The following is an 18,808-nucleotide window of genomic DNA, read 5'->3' as shown; positions in this document are numbered from 1 at the left end:
AAAGGTAAAAGATTTTAAGTATTTCATAAAGTCATACATATTTACCGCGATTTAAAACTTCATCCATTACTATGTTTAAATATACAGTAAATACAGAGGTTATAATAATGTGTGATATAAAGAGTCTTATATCCTTTTTTTCAGCACAAACTAGGTAATCTGACATAATTAAAACCAACTATATAAACACACCTGAGCAATGTACTCAAAATGTTTAAAATCGGATTGAATTTGTGAAATTTGTGAATTATGTCAAAGTTCAAAGTTTACTTGGCTCGTTTTTAAGAACAATAACAAAAGAAAAAAACGGTCTAACTTTGTGACTTCTGCACAATTATTGCTACTTTATATCACGACTGAAAATGTGATATAAAATGAATCACACACCCCCAGGATGTCCATGTAAGGAGTTGTGTATTATTCCCATGGTCATTTACCATGTGTGGACCTGCGACAGGGTTAATTACAAAACTGAAAATTAGTAAAAATGACCTTTTACGTCCCACTTGCAGTACTCTCTCTGTGATACAGGATTTAGATTTTAAATTTAGGGGGAGTGTATTGACAGTGACACTGTGGGAAGAAGAAAAAACATCTCTGTGATCCACATAACGCTGTAATAAACATGACTAATCAGGTCATTCACACCAACAGGACCTTACTGACCCGTGCACCTCATTATGACACGTTTATTGTTTTCTTATAGGTGATTCACACATGATGTAGTCTCTTGTCAACGAAAGCTCTCTTTCATCCACTCAGCTTCAGTGTTCTGGGTTTTTTTCTGTTATTGTTTTGTTGTTTTAAGAGCAGAGATCTGATGAGAGAGCGTGGACAGGAGTGAGTCAGATGTTTTGTTTGCACTGGTTGCAGTTATTCGCCTGTTTTTGCAAGCTTTTTCACACTCCTAAAACACCACAGTCACCCCCCCTTTTCTTTTCCTCAGATGTCTTTATCGATTGATGGTTAAACATGGGGAGGGTTTTCAACAAATTCATTCTTAAGTCTTATGGACTCGAGCTTTAAAGCAGTAATGGACAAATCCTATGTGAGAGGGGAAAAAAAAACAGTGTTTTAGGTGTGAAAAACAAAGTTTTTTCCCAAAAGCCACAACAACTATGAATGCTGCACACAAATAATGCTGCTACAAGGGAAGGTGCAATGTCTCATATGTGTGCACTTTAAGTCTCGCCTTCTTTCTTGTTTTAGAAATGTGGATAAAGGGGTATAAAATGGATGGATGGATGATTCTGAGTGTTCATGATCGCACTCAGACATACACACCCACTAAAAAAGCAAATTAAATCTAATTTGCGTCCATGTAAGCTGGTGAAAAAGTCGGTGGACAACACAGAGTCTGCACATCAGACAGAAAATCAAATAAAATCTTATAAAAAAAACCTCAAGGGCTGAGTTTTTGTTAGTAAAACTGAAAGTGATACTTTTATTGATTTGTCTCTCTGTATATACACAGGGGAAAAGTGTCTAAACCAGGGGGTCTCAAACTCAAATGACCCGGGGGCCACTGAGTGTCTAGTTTGGTAGGGGGCCGGGTCTAATGAAAAAAAAAATCCCAACTTTTTGAGAAAAAAACAGTGAAATAATAATATTTATGATGGTATTTCACATGATTTCAAAATAAAAGTGTCTGTTTTGATACGGAACGATAAATGGTTCACAATATAAATGTATTTATGATGCAAAATTAATCTAAAAATAAAACAAACCTTATACAAATAAGTTGATATTGAGTGGTGGACCATGGGTTTGAGAACTCCTAAATGAACAACTGATAATTTTGTAAATTTAAAGCCTCTAGCTCAGCATAAAAATACCAGCCCTACTTCATTTGAGGAAGGGTCTTATTTTGAAGAAGTTTTTATTGACATATTCTTATATGAGTGTAGGAAGCCATCTGTTTACAGCTGAGCCATTGTGTTCTATATGTATATGTTTCTCCATCGGATCAGGAGCTACTGGTGACCCAGATGTGGTGACAGGAGGCCGGGGATTGGCTGGTGCGTGGTGACAGGAGGTGTAAAAGACACGCCTCCTCCCCGGAAGAAGAGTGAGAGACGGAAAATGTGGACGTTTTGAGATTGTGACAAAACTAAGTTAAACCTGGCAGAGATCAGTGTATTCAACGTAGATGGTGTAAATATTGTTGCATTTGTGTGATCAGTCACGGTTCGGTTAGGGTGAATCACCACTTTTGTTTGTACCACGCTTTTCTCCTCTGTTTACCTGAGAGGTAGAGATGAGTGTGCGTCTGCTTTCTGTTTTGTTCCATAGGGTTTAGTCAGTTTGTGGTTGGTGGGAAGTTGGTATTTTTGTGTATTTGTCTTGTTGTTTTTTTGCAAACATCATGAGCCCTGTCACTTCACTCTGTTAAAATGGCTTCACTGATCATAACATGGAACACTTTAACACACGAGTTGTCAGAAGAGGCTCAGAAAAGCTTAATGTTATTAAATCTAAAAGGCCTTGTGACATGGACATTTCAAGTGAATTTGAAAGTCATTTTTTCCCTTTCTAATTGCTTTATTGTATATTCACTATTATCATTTAATATTTTGATATATAACAGGTAGAATTAAGTGATAATAAGTAGAAACTGTTAAGTGATTGACATATTGTTTGTGTTTTAGTGCTACAATGATTAATAATCAATTACTGAATTTAAAATTTGATTAATCGATTATCAAAACAGCTTCTTAATGAATGAATGAAACATGAATATTTTCTGGTTTCTCTGCTTCATTTAACAAAGAAATCATTAAGACTGAATAATTCTGGTTTGTGGACAAAAAAAATACATTTTTTATTAGTTTGATGCTTGAAAACTTTTTCCAACATTTTAGGGACCAAACGATTACTCGATTAATCAAGAAGATAATCGACAGATTAATCAATTAGGAAAATAATCATTAGTTTTAGCATTATTCTGTTTGGCACTGGAGATTTACTAAACTACAACAGTGCATTGAACACATCACGCAGGCTGTTGAAGTCATCCATGAAGGTTGGATTACGGAACAAGTTATCAGCAGTTACACTTACACAAGAGTTAATTAGGAAGATCTGACAGTCGTTACGGTGATTCTGAAATGTTATTATAATCATAATAAACACTGGTGATAACTCATAAGGTTGTAGGACTTATGTATGTGTGTGTGTGTGTGTGTTCATGGGGCTGGTTGTCGCTCCCTCCTGGAGGTAATGATAACTTTGTTTGCCATAACCATAAATAAAGGCTGCAAACACTTCCAACTGTGTCAGGCTCACACAACAAAAAACAAAAAAAATATCTAGGATGTGTGTAGGTTTCTGGTCGGGTTCAGTCAATATTCCTTTGGGTTCAGGTTTGATTTGAACAGAAAACAGAATCCTGAGCTGCATGAACACAGTGTATGTAACAACGTGCAGCTTCTTGTTTCCATGTTTTGGTAGCTACCTGGCAACCAAAGCTCTAATATGTTTTGAATTATGACTGCAGCAACCATTTGAAACACTAACGGCCACAGTTTTACATATTTTATATGTAGCGCCCTTGAATTTGCTTGTCTTTTTGTTTTGCCTTTGAGGGGCCGGCTGACTTACCCATCGATGATGAGGTGTTCATACGGGGCCTTCTTGTCACAGACAGGACAAACCCAGGTGGGCTTCTTCTCGTTCATCTGAATGTAGAGTGTGGCGTCAAAGCACTGCAGGTGGGAGCATGTCAGTGCCCGGCATGGGATCATCAGCCGCATCTTCCCCAGCTACAAAGTGTGCACAGACATGCAGTCAGTGCATGGAGATGACACAGCAGGGATGGAGGGTTTAGGGAATGCACAAATGGCACAGACACGCCAAACCCACATGGAAAAGATATTCAATACGGGTAGAGGGGACAGTTTGTCAGGATCGTGTCATTCATCATTCACTCAGCCAGGAGATACGTGCATGGAGGCATGTTGAGTCGCATACAGAGACAAGCCAAAAAAAAAAAAAGAAAAGAATGGACAGACATGTTTGGGCTTGACTGAATCTCTCAATACTGCCTTAAAATCATGACAAGAAGAGAAGGGAGCACGTTTACCGGGCAGAGGAGCGACACTCGAAGGCTGGTTGTGGCTATTTCACTGTCTGGGTCGGCCGTTAGCTTCTCCTTAACTGCAGGACGGAGGCAAAAAAAACACACACACACAAACACATGTGAGTGACAGACACAGCTGCATGACGTCTTACACACATGTGCACTTTCTCATTTCAGAATGCAACTTATTTACTACCTGTTTTAAACCAAGGTTATGAATGAAGCTCCCTTTTTTTGTGTGTGGAATTCAAAGAATCCACTCTGTAATCCTCTTTCTATAGAATCAAATGTATACAGGGGGATTCAAGTAATGGTGTAAAACAGATAAGACATTGTCACTTTAACATATTCATTAAATAACTACATTGGGGCTGAATTGGGGTTAAATTAAAACCCAATTCATAAATGTTTCAATTGACTGCTATCTTTAAGTTTTCATCCTTGCACTAGAGTAGTTAGCAGTTTGTCTTCTTCTATGTTCAGTGTTATGATTATTATTTTTCTGTAATTGATTTTCAGTGCGAGGGTGCATGGTGAATATCATTTATTTTTTTGGATTCTATTATTTTATAGACATATATGAAATGTGTGTTCATCTGAGAAGAGAAGAGAAGAGAAGAGAAGAGAAGAGAAGAGAAGAGAAGAGAAGAGAAGAGAAGAGAAGAGTCATGGTCAGTACATACTGAGTGCTCTGGAGTGGTCTGGGTTTCTGATGCCTTTCGCTCGTAGTCTCTGTAACAGCACTGAGGACGACTGCTGCTTCACCAAGTAGACTGCCATGGAGTAACTCTGCAGACACAGACATTCAAACAATAATTTGTTGAACTCAGAACTCAGACTTCTGCTGCTGCTGAAGTCTGTTCTGTGCTAATAAGTCCGACTGTCACGTCACGGACGGTATTATTCAAGGTCAACTTCTCATGTACAGTGACACGCCACCACCACCAATCTAAAGCAAATGTACATTATGTTAACTTTGTGCTCTGGTTCTCACCCTTCCGATCTCAGCGGTCCAAGACACCACGATGGTATTGGGGACAGTGGTGGACAATCTGACCAATGAGGTAATGTTGATGGGTCGGCTGGGCCGCTTGGGCTCTACACCGTTTTTGGTTGGAGGAAGATAACCCTGGATAAGAGGAAATGTTATCATTTTCAAAGCTTAAAGTTTTAACATCCAGTGGCACAAAAAAAACCCATCATGTTCTGTTGGGTCGTTATGTGGTTTGCTCACCGGCAGGTTACATGGCTTCCCGTTGACTTTCACACACAGACTGGGTGGAAAATGGTCTTCCTGAGGACAGCTCGTCTCCGACAGGCAAAACCGCAGCTGAACTTGAACTGAGAAATCGCATTTGGTCCCCGAGATATCCCTTAGAGGACAGACACAAGTTTATCAGCACACATCTGGAGAGACCACGTACACTTATGAATAATTCAGAGAGCGCTTTCAGCGTTCCTGCGCTGGTAGATTGGCCTTACATCGAGCTGCTGATCTGCTGGACTTGCTGTGGTGTTAATGCAAAGGCGAAACATGTCTCCTGATACCGCTGACTGTTGTCTGAAGCTACGGAGAGAAGGAAATAGAGAGAGATATGATGAATGATGTGTTGATTCCCAACATTCACATTACAAGTTTATTACTGAAAGATTGAAGTGGAAAAAAAAAAGAAAAAGAGAAAACCCAACCTCTGCAAAAAAACAACAACAAAGCAATATGGCCGGATGGCACGTACAATTAAATAGACTCTCATTCACTTTGAATGGGGCAACTTCAATTGCTGCTGAACAGCAATACGGACCCACTGCTTCACTTTTCCCGCATTTCATGCATCAGGTGGAGAAATGTTCGAAATAAACCAGCAGTTTACACGTTACACTTAAACAATACACAGCCCTAACAGAGCTCTAGGACATGGTTGTTCGTCCATTGCTCTTTTTTTGTATTAGACAAAGTAAACCAAACAATGACAGACTTTATCCAGATCACAGTCAGCAGGGTTCCCACACCTTGGTTGACATCCAATTCTGGGATTTTCCAGGACCAATTTCCTCAGATTCAAGTTCTGAATGTGCTGACACAGCTTAAGATGGAAGGTTGTAAGAGGTGCTTCACCAATGGCGTCCACTTTTATTGAGACGGTCTTGGAATTTCCATTTCCCAAGCATCACGTACTTCACATCATTTGCTCTCCTCTGCTTAACGACACTCGCTTATTGTTCGGCACGGAATCTCACGTCAACGGCGGAGAGAGACAGTGGACAGTGTCCACAACACAGCTAGTAATTACAACTCCATGTTTGTTCACCAGTTGCTGGCTCAGTGGTAGAGCAGGTCTTCTTTCACTTAACACCGAGTTGCTGCTGAATGGGTGTGATAGAAAAGAAATGGCAAAAACGCTGAATATAGTGCGAGTCAATTGTTAATTTCTTTGTCAAAAACCTCCACAAATCTCTTGCAAAATGAAATGAAAGCACTCAAAATCAAGCTCTTCCTTCTTGAAAGTGATTACCTCTCCAAAAACAATACACATGGGCATGATATGCTTTATGTTATGCTACGCAGAGTCCAATAAATTATAAATAAATTAAAAACAGCGTATTATGTATTCAGATGCAGACACGTGTGTGGAAATGTTTCTGGTTTTGGTGAAATGTAAGGTTCGCCGTCTCCAAATGGGGGTGTAAATGTGTATTTAAATATTTAAATCTTTGGATCCCTGGGAAACGCTCTCTCTTTTTGTTGCACTACTTGTTGTATGTACAGCTTAATGACAATAAAAGTGATTTGATTTGAAATAACATTTGTAGTAGTACATGTACGTGCAACACAAAGGTTTTTATTTCATAGGAAGCAAAACTCCGTAATGTCACCTATGAGTACGATGAGAAAGGATCAGTACAGAAATATGTAATATTAGTCACTTGAGGCGTCTTTTATACTCTTCCCTTTGAGTTTGCACAGGTAGAACACGAGTGAGACTCGGTGATAATCGGTGTTTTGCATTTTTGAAGGTCAGGATTTCTAGAGTCAACAAAGGGTGCTAAATTATGCAATTTGAGTTCAAGCTGTGATTCAGAACAATATTTGAGTGCATAGCTGTATTCTGTGTGTAAAGCACAGTGAAATACTGTCTCAGAGCACAGGTAGACATCAAACATAGAGAGGAGTTGGGGAGGTGTGTGTGCACAGCAGTGTATCAGTGCGTGTCTCTAGCACCTTCTAATAAAAATTTCAGAAGCTAAAGAACACCTGGACGTCAAAACCACATCACCTTGCACAAAGGTGTCTATGTGAGTTTGTGTGTGTGTGTGTGTGAGATCTTGTACTTGTTGCCTCTTGAGAACCTTTTCTGGCATAAACACTGACCTTGTCAGGACCAGTATTCAGGGGCTAATTTCTGAAGAACTGGTTAGTTTAGGGCTAAGATTTGAATTGTGGTTAGGTTAAGGTTAGAGATAAACACTTTGTTTACGCTGTCCAAATGAATGGAAGTCAATGCAGTGTCGTAACCAGAATATCTGTGCAAAAATGTGTGTGCGCACATGTTCTATTTATAGGCTCACCCACAGGTGCTGGAAATAACTGGTGTTTCTAGCCCACCCTCCATTACAGCAGAAAAACAAGAAGTTGTGTGTGTGTGTGTGTGCACACAACGCATGAAGAAGAGAGCTAAGAGTTCGACTCTGTGTGTACTATGTAACTTTTGCTGCATATGTTTTCACTGTAGTACGTGCCTGGAGTGGTAGTTTCAGTCAGACTTGAATTGTAAAGCTTGTTTCATACAAATCAATGCAACCAGTGCTGGTCCAAGCCTTTATGGGGCCCTAAGCTGAATCTAATTTGGGGGCCACGCCACCACTTTGGAGTAGCCAGTGCTTGACTATGATTGACACCACTGTAACACTATAAATTGCATTAATTATAGTGTTATTTACACCCAACCAGGGTCACCCTTGTTTGTTTAACCTTAGAGGGCAGTAAAATCACAAAAGTGGTCTAGTATTCATTTGCACTTTCATATTGAAATTGAAACACTGAGTGTAGTGATGGGGAACTTTAACTAAATGAACAATCTTCAACTCCCTCCCCCTCCTTCCTAGAGGCTCAAGGTTGCCAGGTAGTTTGAGGAACCAGTCCTGCACAAACCTATAAGAAGCTGCACTTAACTGTACACTCCTTTATTTAACTGGATATAAACGGGCTGCTCCACTGTTATCGGATCGGTGAAGCAAGTATTTAAATTTTACCCCGTTCCTTAATCTCTGATGAAATATCACAGTCATTTTATGACTTGATACAATAAATTACTGACAAACGACTCCTTTACATCTTTTTAACTGAACTCAGTTTCACGTTACCCTCACACAAACTGCCGAGCCCAATTTAGGTCGCCGACTTTTGTTAGGTTACCTACTTCTCACAGTGTTCCTGCCTGCACTGAACTTACTGTATATAGTGCAAGGACAGATGTTCAGGTGCAGCGGGGAAATTAAAGAGGCTTCATTCCTACCTCTATTACATACCAGTGACCCATCAAATTTATTTTGGTGCTGGCAAAGGTTGCGTAACGCTGCTTCAAAGGAACGTGTGAAGGAATATGTCAACAGTTTGTGAAATATACTTAATTCTTTTCATATGTTGACCAGAAAATTCCAACACACCTTACAAATCTTAAAAATCTGACGTGTGTGTGACAAATAGCTCCATAAAATACTGGTAAATTCTCGCTCAGGCAGGACAGATGAATGACATCGTTGTCTACAGGAAACAGTTTTGTTTCTGAAGTAAAAAAAAAAAAAAGAAGAAGCAGCAAAAATCCTCTCGGCAAAGCAAAAGCTTTTAGACTCCACCACAAAATTGGTGGAGAAGAATTACAGATGACAGCAGCTGTTAATCCACTGATACTCGCTCCGTTTCGTTTGCATGTAATATTTTGTGGAACCGACTTCTGGCCTGCGGCTCTGTAGACAAGACCAGAAGATGTGATCAAGGACCACTCATCACGTGTAATGATTGCGTCTCTCCTTACTTAAAACAAGGTGGGACGACGGTCCGCGTGAGTGACAGCTGTGTGTGAATTATCACGCTCCGCGGAACGGCGAAGAAAGAGGCAATTTATTTCCATGTGGACTGATGAGAGGGACACAGTCTACGGTTCTGAGCGTGATTAGTGGGCCAGTAATGTTTCTCCTCCCATCAGCCTTTCAAACAGCCATCATTTTTCCATTTAATGACCCATCTTACCACCCACATTGTAAATAATTATACGCCATGCATTTCTCGTATGTTTCTTTTAAGTGACAGCCTGTATAATGTAGAACAAAATCATATGCAGCGAGTGTGTGTGCGCTTTCGAACAACAGTCTTCCTCCTCTCCGGGCACAGGGACTATAAATAGAAAGTGCTCTCTCACTCTCTCACTCTGTCCTTGCTTGCTCTCTCGCTCTCTCTCACTCTCTCGCTCTCTCTTGGCTGTCCATCACTCTCTAAGTCACTCTCTCTCCCCCTCTCTTGCTCTCTGTGGCAGGGAATTTGTTTCTGCTTTTTCGATGTGTGTGGTTGAGAGATATGAGGAGGGTTGAAATGGGCTTTGATTGATGTCTTCCTCCTTATCTCTCTATCTCCTTTACCCTCTCTCTCTCACACACACACACACACACACACACACACACACACACACACACACATCTAACTTTTACCTCCATGCACATGCAGGCTTCCACTGCAGTTTCTTTAACCCCAGTGCAACAAATATGCACGCAGTGTTTGACCTTCACTTTATAATGTTTTAAGCAGTCTGAAACTGACGCTTTAGGGCCAACTCAAGCTCTGCTACAATACTCTGCCACCCATCAAAACTTTGAATCACAACTTTCAAGCAGGCAGCTGCAAATTTAGGGTGCAAAACAGAGCTCTTCATAATACTGAAATCCTACATATCTTTCACCAAGAATGTAAACAATCTAGAAACAAAGATTCCCTTATTGTGCAATACCTTCTTTGATCAGAGCTGACATTGAATGTTCAGAAATTATAATTAAATGTATATTGTCTTTGATATTTATATTCTGTTTATAATGATGTTGAGTTCTTGTGTGGCTTGTTAGGTTGTAAAAAAATAGTAGGCAGTAAGTAAGTTTAACAAAACCTTAACATCTGTTTGTTACATATGAAGCTACAGCCAGAACATGTAAAAATAGATTAGCACTGTTAGCCTAGCTCCATTCAAAGCTCACAAGAACCTGCCTTTCAGTTTTTTTCTAAAGCTCATCACTGGGTTAGGGTTAAAATGTAAAAATGCAGCTGGAGGCCGATTTACATTTTATAGCCTTTATGCTAAAATAAACTAACAAGCTGCAGAATCTCATAAATATCAGACATATCACAAATGCTGTGGTGCAACATGACACACTAATACAATCAACACACACACATAAGGACAATCCATCCACTCTCACAACTACAGTCAATGTGTTGTCCAGTTTGCCTAATACCCAAATCTGCACGTTTTTGGACTATGGGAGAAACCAGAGAACCTAGAGAAGCCAGAGAAAAGCCACACACACACGAGGAGAACATGCAATAAAGATCTAAATATGTTAAAAATGAAAGTTGACTACATCAGACATTAACTTCAATAAACAAAGTCTCTGCTTAAGGAAGACACTAAATTAATGACGCTGCGAGAAGAATTGTAATTACTGTTATAAAGCACATTTTTGCCACTGTAAATCACCGGGACATTAATTTTGAGAAGAAAGCTTAATTACAACAAACAAACAAGCGCAACTCGAGTCTCCGACGACCACGAATCATGGAAAACCAAGCGCCTGTACTGACGAAACACAACAGCTGACGAGACCGTGCTGTTCCTGTATAAGGTGCAGTTATCAGAGGACAAGAGCTAAGGTGTAAAGATGACATTGGTTCATTATGTAAAATGTGCGTGTGAAAAACAGACAGATGGTAGGAGGGGTAACAGATGGGGAAATGACATTGAATGGATTGAAGTGTATGGTGACGAGGAAGAACACTATGGACTCTTGCCATTTTATCAGCTATCATATACTGAGGTGTTTCTGATATCCGGCCTCATTTACATAAAAATAATTGAATGTTATCTAATATTAACAGTGGATTAAAGAGATATCATGCACTGACATACATAGTAGAAGGCAAAGATGAAGAATGTTCACGAAATCTGGACAACTTTCTTGCATTTTATAGATAACTTGACTTGACTAAACTATATAGTGACATTTGCTCTTTTTGGAAACTATTTTTGTGTGTGTATATATGCAGTATATGTATATATTCTGTATATCCTCATTACCTATCAAAATTCATTAATATTGATATTGACTTTTCATATTCTCACCCACTATTTTCTAACATATTTGAAACACTGGCTTCATTGATAACAATGGTGCAGCCACTGGTTTTCCCACACCATGGTTGTGATCAAATTCAAGGACTTTTCAAGGACCTTTCCAGCAGTGTACAGAACACCACTAGTAATTATGACTTGCTGTTTGTTCTACGTAGGTCTAGTCTATGTACATTAAGCAATACAGGACAAAAAACAGTAGGTGGCGTCGTGATAAACAACCAAGACATTTACCTAAACATCAACTTAACTTCTTTCTTGCACAAAACTCAAGCTCTTTCAATGACCCATGTCTATTTAGGGCCATTTTAAAAACTTTCAAGGGCCTTGAATTTTTGTTTCCAAATTCACAATCTTTCAAGGATTTCAAGGACCCGTGGGAACCCTGAGTGAGCATATTCAATGTTTGAATTTTCATTTGCAGGCAGCAAACTATGTTTATGTTTTGGTCTGTATTTTCACGGACCACCAGCCATCATTAACAGCATAAATGTACAGTATAAACTAAAAAAAAACTGGGTATTTATTACAATTTTAAAAAGGTTAATCCATTTACTGTAGCTTCGAACACACAGTTATAATGCCACACCTAATTATTACAGATATTACACAATTACTACTTTGATGAATGAAATAATCCATAGACAAAAAACACTGTTCACAGGGGACGATTATGCTCTTCATCTTCTACATAAATTCTCTGCACACAGATTAAAACTCTAATGAGAGATAAAGCAAATCTTTGCACCCTGCACATTTATGTTTGCACATACTCAGATTTATGAGCCAGTTCGGTCACACCTGGTCTCAAGGCACCCGTTAAATTACAGTGAGATTTTTATACAATTTCTCCTACAGCTACACTTACACCCAGGCGTAGTACAGTTCCTCACAGTAGAAATAAGGAAGTGACTACAACATGCTGACTTGTGGCTACACCAGTGCCTGCTAGCATGGAAAGTTTGAATATTTTACGATGCTGATTCTGACCTCTGGTTCTGACTTTAGGTTTGGTTTGATGAGAAGACGTGTGAGCTAAGCTACAGAGAATGTGCTCAGTTCTATAGCCCGTCTCTCCAGCACAACAAAAGCCCAGCTGGAGTTTATTAAATGTGTTAGTGGCGCTGCTACTTTTTCTCTGATTGGTACACCGCAGAAGCACACACACGCCTCTTATAAGTCACTTTTATTTCCTGGAGACTTCAAGCGATACTACGTGAAGTTTGCAGGAGCAAACGCACCACGATGAAAGACTTTTTGATGATTTGTATGCCATTTTAACTGCCCCTCAGTTCAGCATTACTTGTGAAGTCTCTGGCTCTGATTTGGGCAGTTTACATGGATATGTTTACCAGGCTGAAGTGACTTCTATCCATTTTCCCCCCATTGGTGAGACATATTCAGTTGGAGCTTTTTGAAATGGCTGGTTATGACTAGGTGATAAATGCATCTGTTTTTTTAACAGCTTAGTTGTAAAAAAAAGATGTAAAATGATGTTAATGAAATCAGCATCACTTAATCGGATATATCTATGTAGAACATGGCCATGTGATATCGGAATTCATGCAGTCTGTGTTTCTCGCACTGACCTTTGACGAACTCTGCTTGCATCTTAAGTCAAAAAAAAACAATGGAGGAGAGAGTGTGTTCACACGTGTATTATTTCAGAGGGCAGTCACATTTATATCAATCTGATCGGAATTGTATCAACGTTGATCTGGAATTGGACAAATGTGGCTGGTGATGTGAACATAACTTAAGCTACACAATTCCTACAGTTATTCTACTCGACGCTCACCAAACTTTCACAAAACGGGGACGGCAGTTAAGGTGCAGAGTTGGAATGAACGAGGTATCCATTCTTTTTGCCTCGACATAAGTCAATGAACCAGCGTTTTGCTCCCCCGCCATCATAGACTCATCATTACAGGCCGGACGAAGACAAAAAATCCTCTTCCTGTCACTAAAAATCCAAACAACAGTGTTTAACAGATGTTACACCCACAATGACAACCAAAAACTTTCCAGAATTGTTACTTCCCCTCCTCCAGACTACACCACTTACCCTTCATTTTCTGCATAAGGGAGCTGTACAGTTACAGGGCTCATTAAGACATTCCACTGAGCTTATATGACGGTTTAAGATGGCATTAAAAATTCTGTAAAGCCGCCGCCCCTTCCGCATCCATTAGTATATACACTGTTGTTTTATATTTCATTTGTGTTTTTGTACTTCTACATATTTTTTGTGTCATTTTATGTCAGTGTTGGTCAAATGTGTTAACGAAAATAGTTGGATTTGTTATGGTGCAGAAGGTTTTTCCACAATATCTTTGGAGCTGGCGTCAAGCAAAACATGCTAACTAGTAACAGATTTGAATGTGGTGGCTGATTGGTGTGTGTATACCCGATCTAAGCGAGGATTAGACACAGTATGAAGAAAAACTGAAAAATCTGACAGTGGAAGGCAGAGTTTTGCTTACGTTTGGAGTCAACTACAAGACAGACAATCACGGTACAGGTCTGTTCAATCAGACAGCTGCTGGGGAGGATGATGATGATGATGATGATGGTGCACCAACCCGGGCTTTAAGGAAAATGTTGCCGGCTTGAAAAGCTCTGAGAACTGGAAGCCATTTTGTGCGGCGTGTTTATAGTTCAGAGCAGACAGAGATCTTTTGTTGATGTTCACTTGTTGTGAGAAGACCGAAATGTTTACAGCGAGAAGGAGATTTGGCTCGGGATCACGCAGGGGTAAATGTCAGGTTGAGTTCTGATGTCGCTGTTGTGAAGCGGTGCTTTATTGGTCTCTGCACTGTAGATGTTTGGGAACACCGCCTCCACCAAATCCTGTTGTACATTCCTGATACTGTATGTGATGCACTATCTCGACAGACTCACAGAGGCAACGTGTATTATATAAAACAGAACAATAACAACTGATTTGCACTGATTAAATGTTTGTCACTCAAGGACACCCCGGCGAAATGCTGAATGATCATGACCAGGACATGTTTGACGTAAATGTACTGAAAAAACACAGCTGGTTGTGAAAAAGTAAAAGTAATCAAGTCAATAATCACAAAATGATGTATTATTGATAGCAATTGGTCTGATTTTCAGTGTTATATAGGTTATATTGTACTGTTTTCTCAAGGTGACCTTTTAAAATTGACTTATTACACTTTACGTTGCATTTTGAGAGTGGTGATTTTCTCAGTGGGCTTCCACAGGCTGCTGTGCCTTTGAATATTTCGAACTTAGCGACTTTCAGCAATCAGCTGTGACTTGCAAGTGGATTACCCGGTTAAAAGTAATATGAACTAGGCTTTATATTTTTTCATTTCCCTCTGCTGTCTGAAAATGCTATGTAACAATTCATTATGCACAAAAGCTCATCAAATGCAAAATGGGCTTGCATCTCAGATATGGTGATTAAATCATGTATAATGCATGTGCATTACAATGATATCCATAATGAGCAGTGAGGCATAGTTCTCTATGGAGGAGGGATAATTGAGGAGGTGAGACTAGAGTTCAACCAGTGAAGCTGCCGTTGTAATAAAATGGTAGCCGGACTGTCCACTAGTTTACACCGTCGCAGCAAAACTGTGGGCCAACTAATCTTTCTCTCACAGACTGATAAGACTCGGCAGAGAGCACAGACATGAGGGAGGGTAAGGGAGGGATAATGACAGGGAGGGGAAAGAGGGAGGGAGGGAGGGAGGGAGGGAGGGAGGCTGGGGTGAGAGAAAATAACTACATTTACATGCACACGAGAAACCACATTACTGCGCGAAATCAGTTTTACGGGAGGAAATCAAAGGGTGCGTTTACACAGTAAATCCAAATATGCAAGAAGATCAGTAACCACATTTATGTCCAACTCATCTGTGACATCTGTGGATCAAAGCGGTGATATTTGAAGTTTATCAGTGCTACACGGTGAGCTGCAGCTGTTTTTAGCATCTGGACTGATAACATGGTGAAAAGACTGACTCTGCAGTGAGGAAGCTGCAGAGTTTATTTACTCTGTGCAATAAAAGGCCTCTGCACACCGCACGTGGGTTTCTTGAGCTATTCATTTGCATGTCATAAATATTTTTTTTTAACCTTTAATAAGGCTACGTGAGCTTTCACACCAGTTAACAGGAATTCACGATGTGATGGCAGCTTTTATTTTTCAGACCAAGATGTCTTTTCTTTTTTAGTTTTGCCTCCAACAGATATATGTCTTATTGAACAGAATGTGTGAAATGAAAAAAATTAAAAATGTTCCTAAAATGTTCAACCTGTCCGACATTCTAAAGACCTGAAGTAGTCAAATGTAACCTCCCAAACCACGCAAGCTCTCCTTCCTTCTTCAGTGTTGGCTTTACTCAGGTATTTTCCCCTTTCTTTTTATTATTAAAAAATGCACCAGCTTATCATCACGAGATCCTGACTCAACCTGTTCTTCCTGTACTGTAGCTCTTTCTTTTTTACTTGTCCTTTAAATCTATCCCCTTATTCACAAAGCTGTGAAAAAGGCCCGAAGGCTTCTTTTCACGGACTTCCATACATGACTTAACCACACAAACCTTACTAAATATTATGAGCTTTATCATTTATAGGCATAACAACATATAACAGCACACTGAAACACTGAGATTTCAATACAAAAGCGGCCATTTGCCACGTCCTAAGCCGTGCAGATATAATGCACAGTGCATACAAACACAAACAGCTGAGCCTGGATCGGTTCAGCAGTGTCAATAATGCCATTTGTTTGGGGGTTTTCTGGCAGAGGAGACCAAACTTCTGCCAAAAGTCCCGTCTGTGACCAGATGTCAGTGAAACAAATCCAAAGCTCTTACGGCCCTATTATGGTTTTTCCACGTCTGATATCGGTACCAAGTTACCAACTATTGCTCGTTAATGAGTAAATCTCTCTAAATGTGTTTAAATGCCTTTCATGTTTATCAATGCTTGAACTTTAAATAAAAAAATAAGTAGTAAATGAAGTGCAAGAAATAACTTCACGTTGTTATTTTGCGGTTGTCAACTGAAGCAGTGGATTGGGAGCAGATGGCCCAAAGAAAGAGACGGCAGCAGAGCCACAGAAGCTCACTTTGTAATAACTTAACTATTTTGGCGACACCGGAAAAATAATCTGCCAGGCCGATAACTGGTCAAACCCAAGTCAGTTCAACAGTTCATTTACAGTGAGGGAGGGAAATTGTATTGCACTAGTATGGCAGTGTAAATTATGACACGTGATTTGAAACCAACCCTTTTCCCACTTGTTGTTTTCTCCTATAATATCGTGCTGGCAGTTATGTCCATTCATTTCTTTTTAATTTATGTAAAATTGTTATTGCATAGAGACGAGAACAAAATTGGATCCGAGTTTTATACATCACAAATTCAGCAGTGACATACTAATTTATTCAGACTTCAGCTGCAGGGACGCAACACAAAACAAGTGATAATCTGTTATTTCACTGTATTGTTGTGGGTTTTTTTTTATTTTTTGGCACGTGCGCACTTAAAGAAAAACAGGTGAAGGAAAGACGTGGCTGAGGAAAAAAAAAACGCTTTCTCCAGCAAAATAAACAAGTGAACCAGGGGTAAGAGAGTGGGGGAGGGGAGTCAAAAAATAAATAAATAAATAAATGGGCGACGAAGAACAGGAGAAGCAACAACAACAATGGGGGAGAGATAGAGAGTGAGGAAGGGGGGGGAGCGAGCAGAAAATCATAAGGGAGCAAACAAGCAGACAAGAAAAAGTGACGCTGGGAGTGAAGAGACCACAACAAAATTCTTACAGCCTCACTGTGAGAGGGTAATCACAATAAAGTGCTTTCATTACTACCCGTCATTATTGTTATTATTGGGTTAAGGAGGGTCATCACCTCCAAGCTGCAGCTGAATTTCATTTTTGAAGCAGAATCGGTTTTGTCTAATGATGTTGCACCATCTTCCTCAGGGTTTTCTCTTCTCTAACTGATTCTCATCTTCTCTGTCTCTCACGCTCTCTCTGCTTCTCCGAGAACAATATGATCAACATCTATTATTTATTGGAAAGTTGGCTTGTGTTTTTTGAAAGTAGTGTATGTGCAGAGTGTGTGTGTGTGTCCTTGGGTGAGGAGGAGGATGTGATTCAAATGACAGGAGGGTGTGTTCTGCGGGCACAGGTGTACGCCTGTGTGATTTCATCACTTTGCATGCAAATTTTAACAGGGGGACGGCCACAGAGAGAGAGAGTGAGGGCGGGTGATGGAGAGAAAGACAGCAGAGGGAGATAGCATGTGTGTGTGTAGGCTGAGAAGATGTACAGGAAATGGATAGAGTGAGAAGGGGAGAGGAAAGGGGAGAAAGATGGTGTGATGATAGAGCTGCAGGCGCTGTGTTTGTACATGCATCTGCAGGCAAATTAATCACGAGACGTTCTCGTACTCCATTAAAATGCTAATGTAAGAAAATCTAGACATTTCCATATATTTGCAATATATCCCAGAGCTCTAAGAATTGTATTATGCTAAATGAGGGCTCGATGCTGGATACACTGCTAATACGATGACAAATTTGACCAAGATAAAAGCCCAGATTAAAAGTCTCTTCAGTAGTAAATTAAACGGCAGAGTGGATACAGAAAGTCTTGTCTCAATTCAGGGCCTTCCTTTCTCTGGTGATGGTTTTCGTAGATTAGAAGTGCTTTCGGCCACTTTACATGAAAAATATGTTTGTTGAAATTAATTTGCAGGGGAGTGATGGACACCTGATGTTTGTTTTATGGTGCAATTCACAAAGAGAGTCGTCTTTTTAACCCAATGTAATTCAAACAAAACAAGAAAAAGTACTTGTTTTACATGTAATTAGTTTTGACAAAATTCACTTAAAAAGACAAGTGTTTTACATACTGAATCAGGTGTGTAATGAGACAGACAAAATCCAATTTAAAACCTAATTAAAGATGTACCTAAAAGGTCCAGTGTCTAAAATGTTCTTCTTTTGGACTGATCGGTATCACCAATTGGAAAGAGGAAGAGTTGTTGATGGGAGTCAATTTATTTAGAACCGTTGAACAAAGATTTTTGAAGCTTCACTATATAATGAAATGAGAGTTTCCTTCATATGTCACAAATGCCTCACATAACTGTGATATCCTAGAAGACGTGGGGCTTTTTTTCTTTTTAGAGAAATGCATTCCACTAAACATATGTATGGTTGACAACATGCAGGGATTCATTGATATTCAGTGGCTCCAGACAAATGAATAACTAATAGAAACACACACACACAGTATGGAGGAATAATAACGATGCGTGTGACATTTTCAATCCACCCACAACAAATT

The 18,808-nt window shown here is 39.6% G+C and overlaps 1 protein-coding gene across 2 annotated transcripts in view; it reads right to left on the bottom strand.

Annotated features, from left to right (window-relative positions):
* LOC122772749 (E3 SUMO-protein ligase PIAS1-like) overlaps window positions 1–18,808 on the bottom strand; it is a 53,434-nt gene that overhangs the window by 5,310 nt on the left and 29,316 nt on the right. For both annotated transcript variants that reach the window (XM_044030996.1, XM_044030997.1), the window contains exons 3-8: window positions 5,561–5,645; window positions 5,313–5,451; window positions 5,073–5,207; window positions 4,762–4,867; window positions 4,082–4,155; window positions 3,601–3,761 (exon numbers count right to left, since the gene is read on the bottom strand). In XM_044030996.1, the coding sequence (XP_043886931.1) occupies window positions 3,601–3,761; window positions 4,082–4,155; window positions 4,762–4,867; window positions 5,073–5,207; window positions 5,313–5,451; window positions 5,561–5,645 (700 nt within the window). The remainder of the gene's footprint in view (window positions 1–3,600; window positions 3,762–4,081; window positions 4,156–4,761; window positions 4,868–5,072; window positions 5,208–5,312; window positions 5,452–5,560; window positions 5,646–18,808) is intronic.

This window comes from Solea senegalensis, linkage group LG7 (genome assembly GCF_019176455.1).
Source record: "Solea senegalensis isolate Sse05_10M linkage group LG7, IFAPA_SoseM_1, whole genome shotgun sequence".
Lineage (NCBI taxonomy): Eukaryota > Metazoa > Chordata > Actinopteri > Pleuronectiformes > Soleidae > Solea > Solea senegalensis.
The sequence above is the reverse complement of the archived record's forward strand: the minus strand, read 5'-3'. Positions and strand labels throughout refer to the sequence as shown.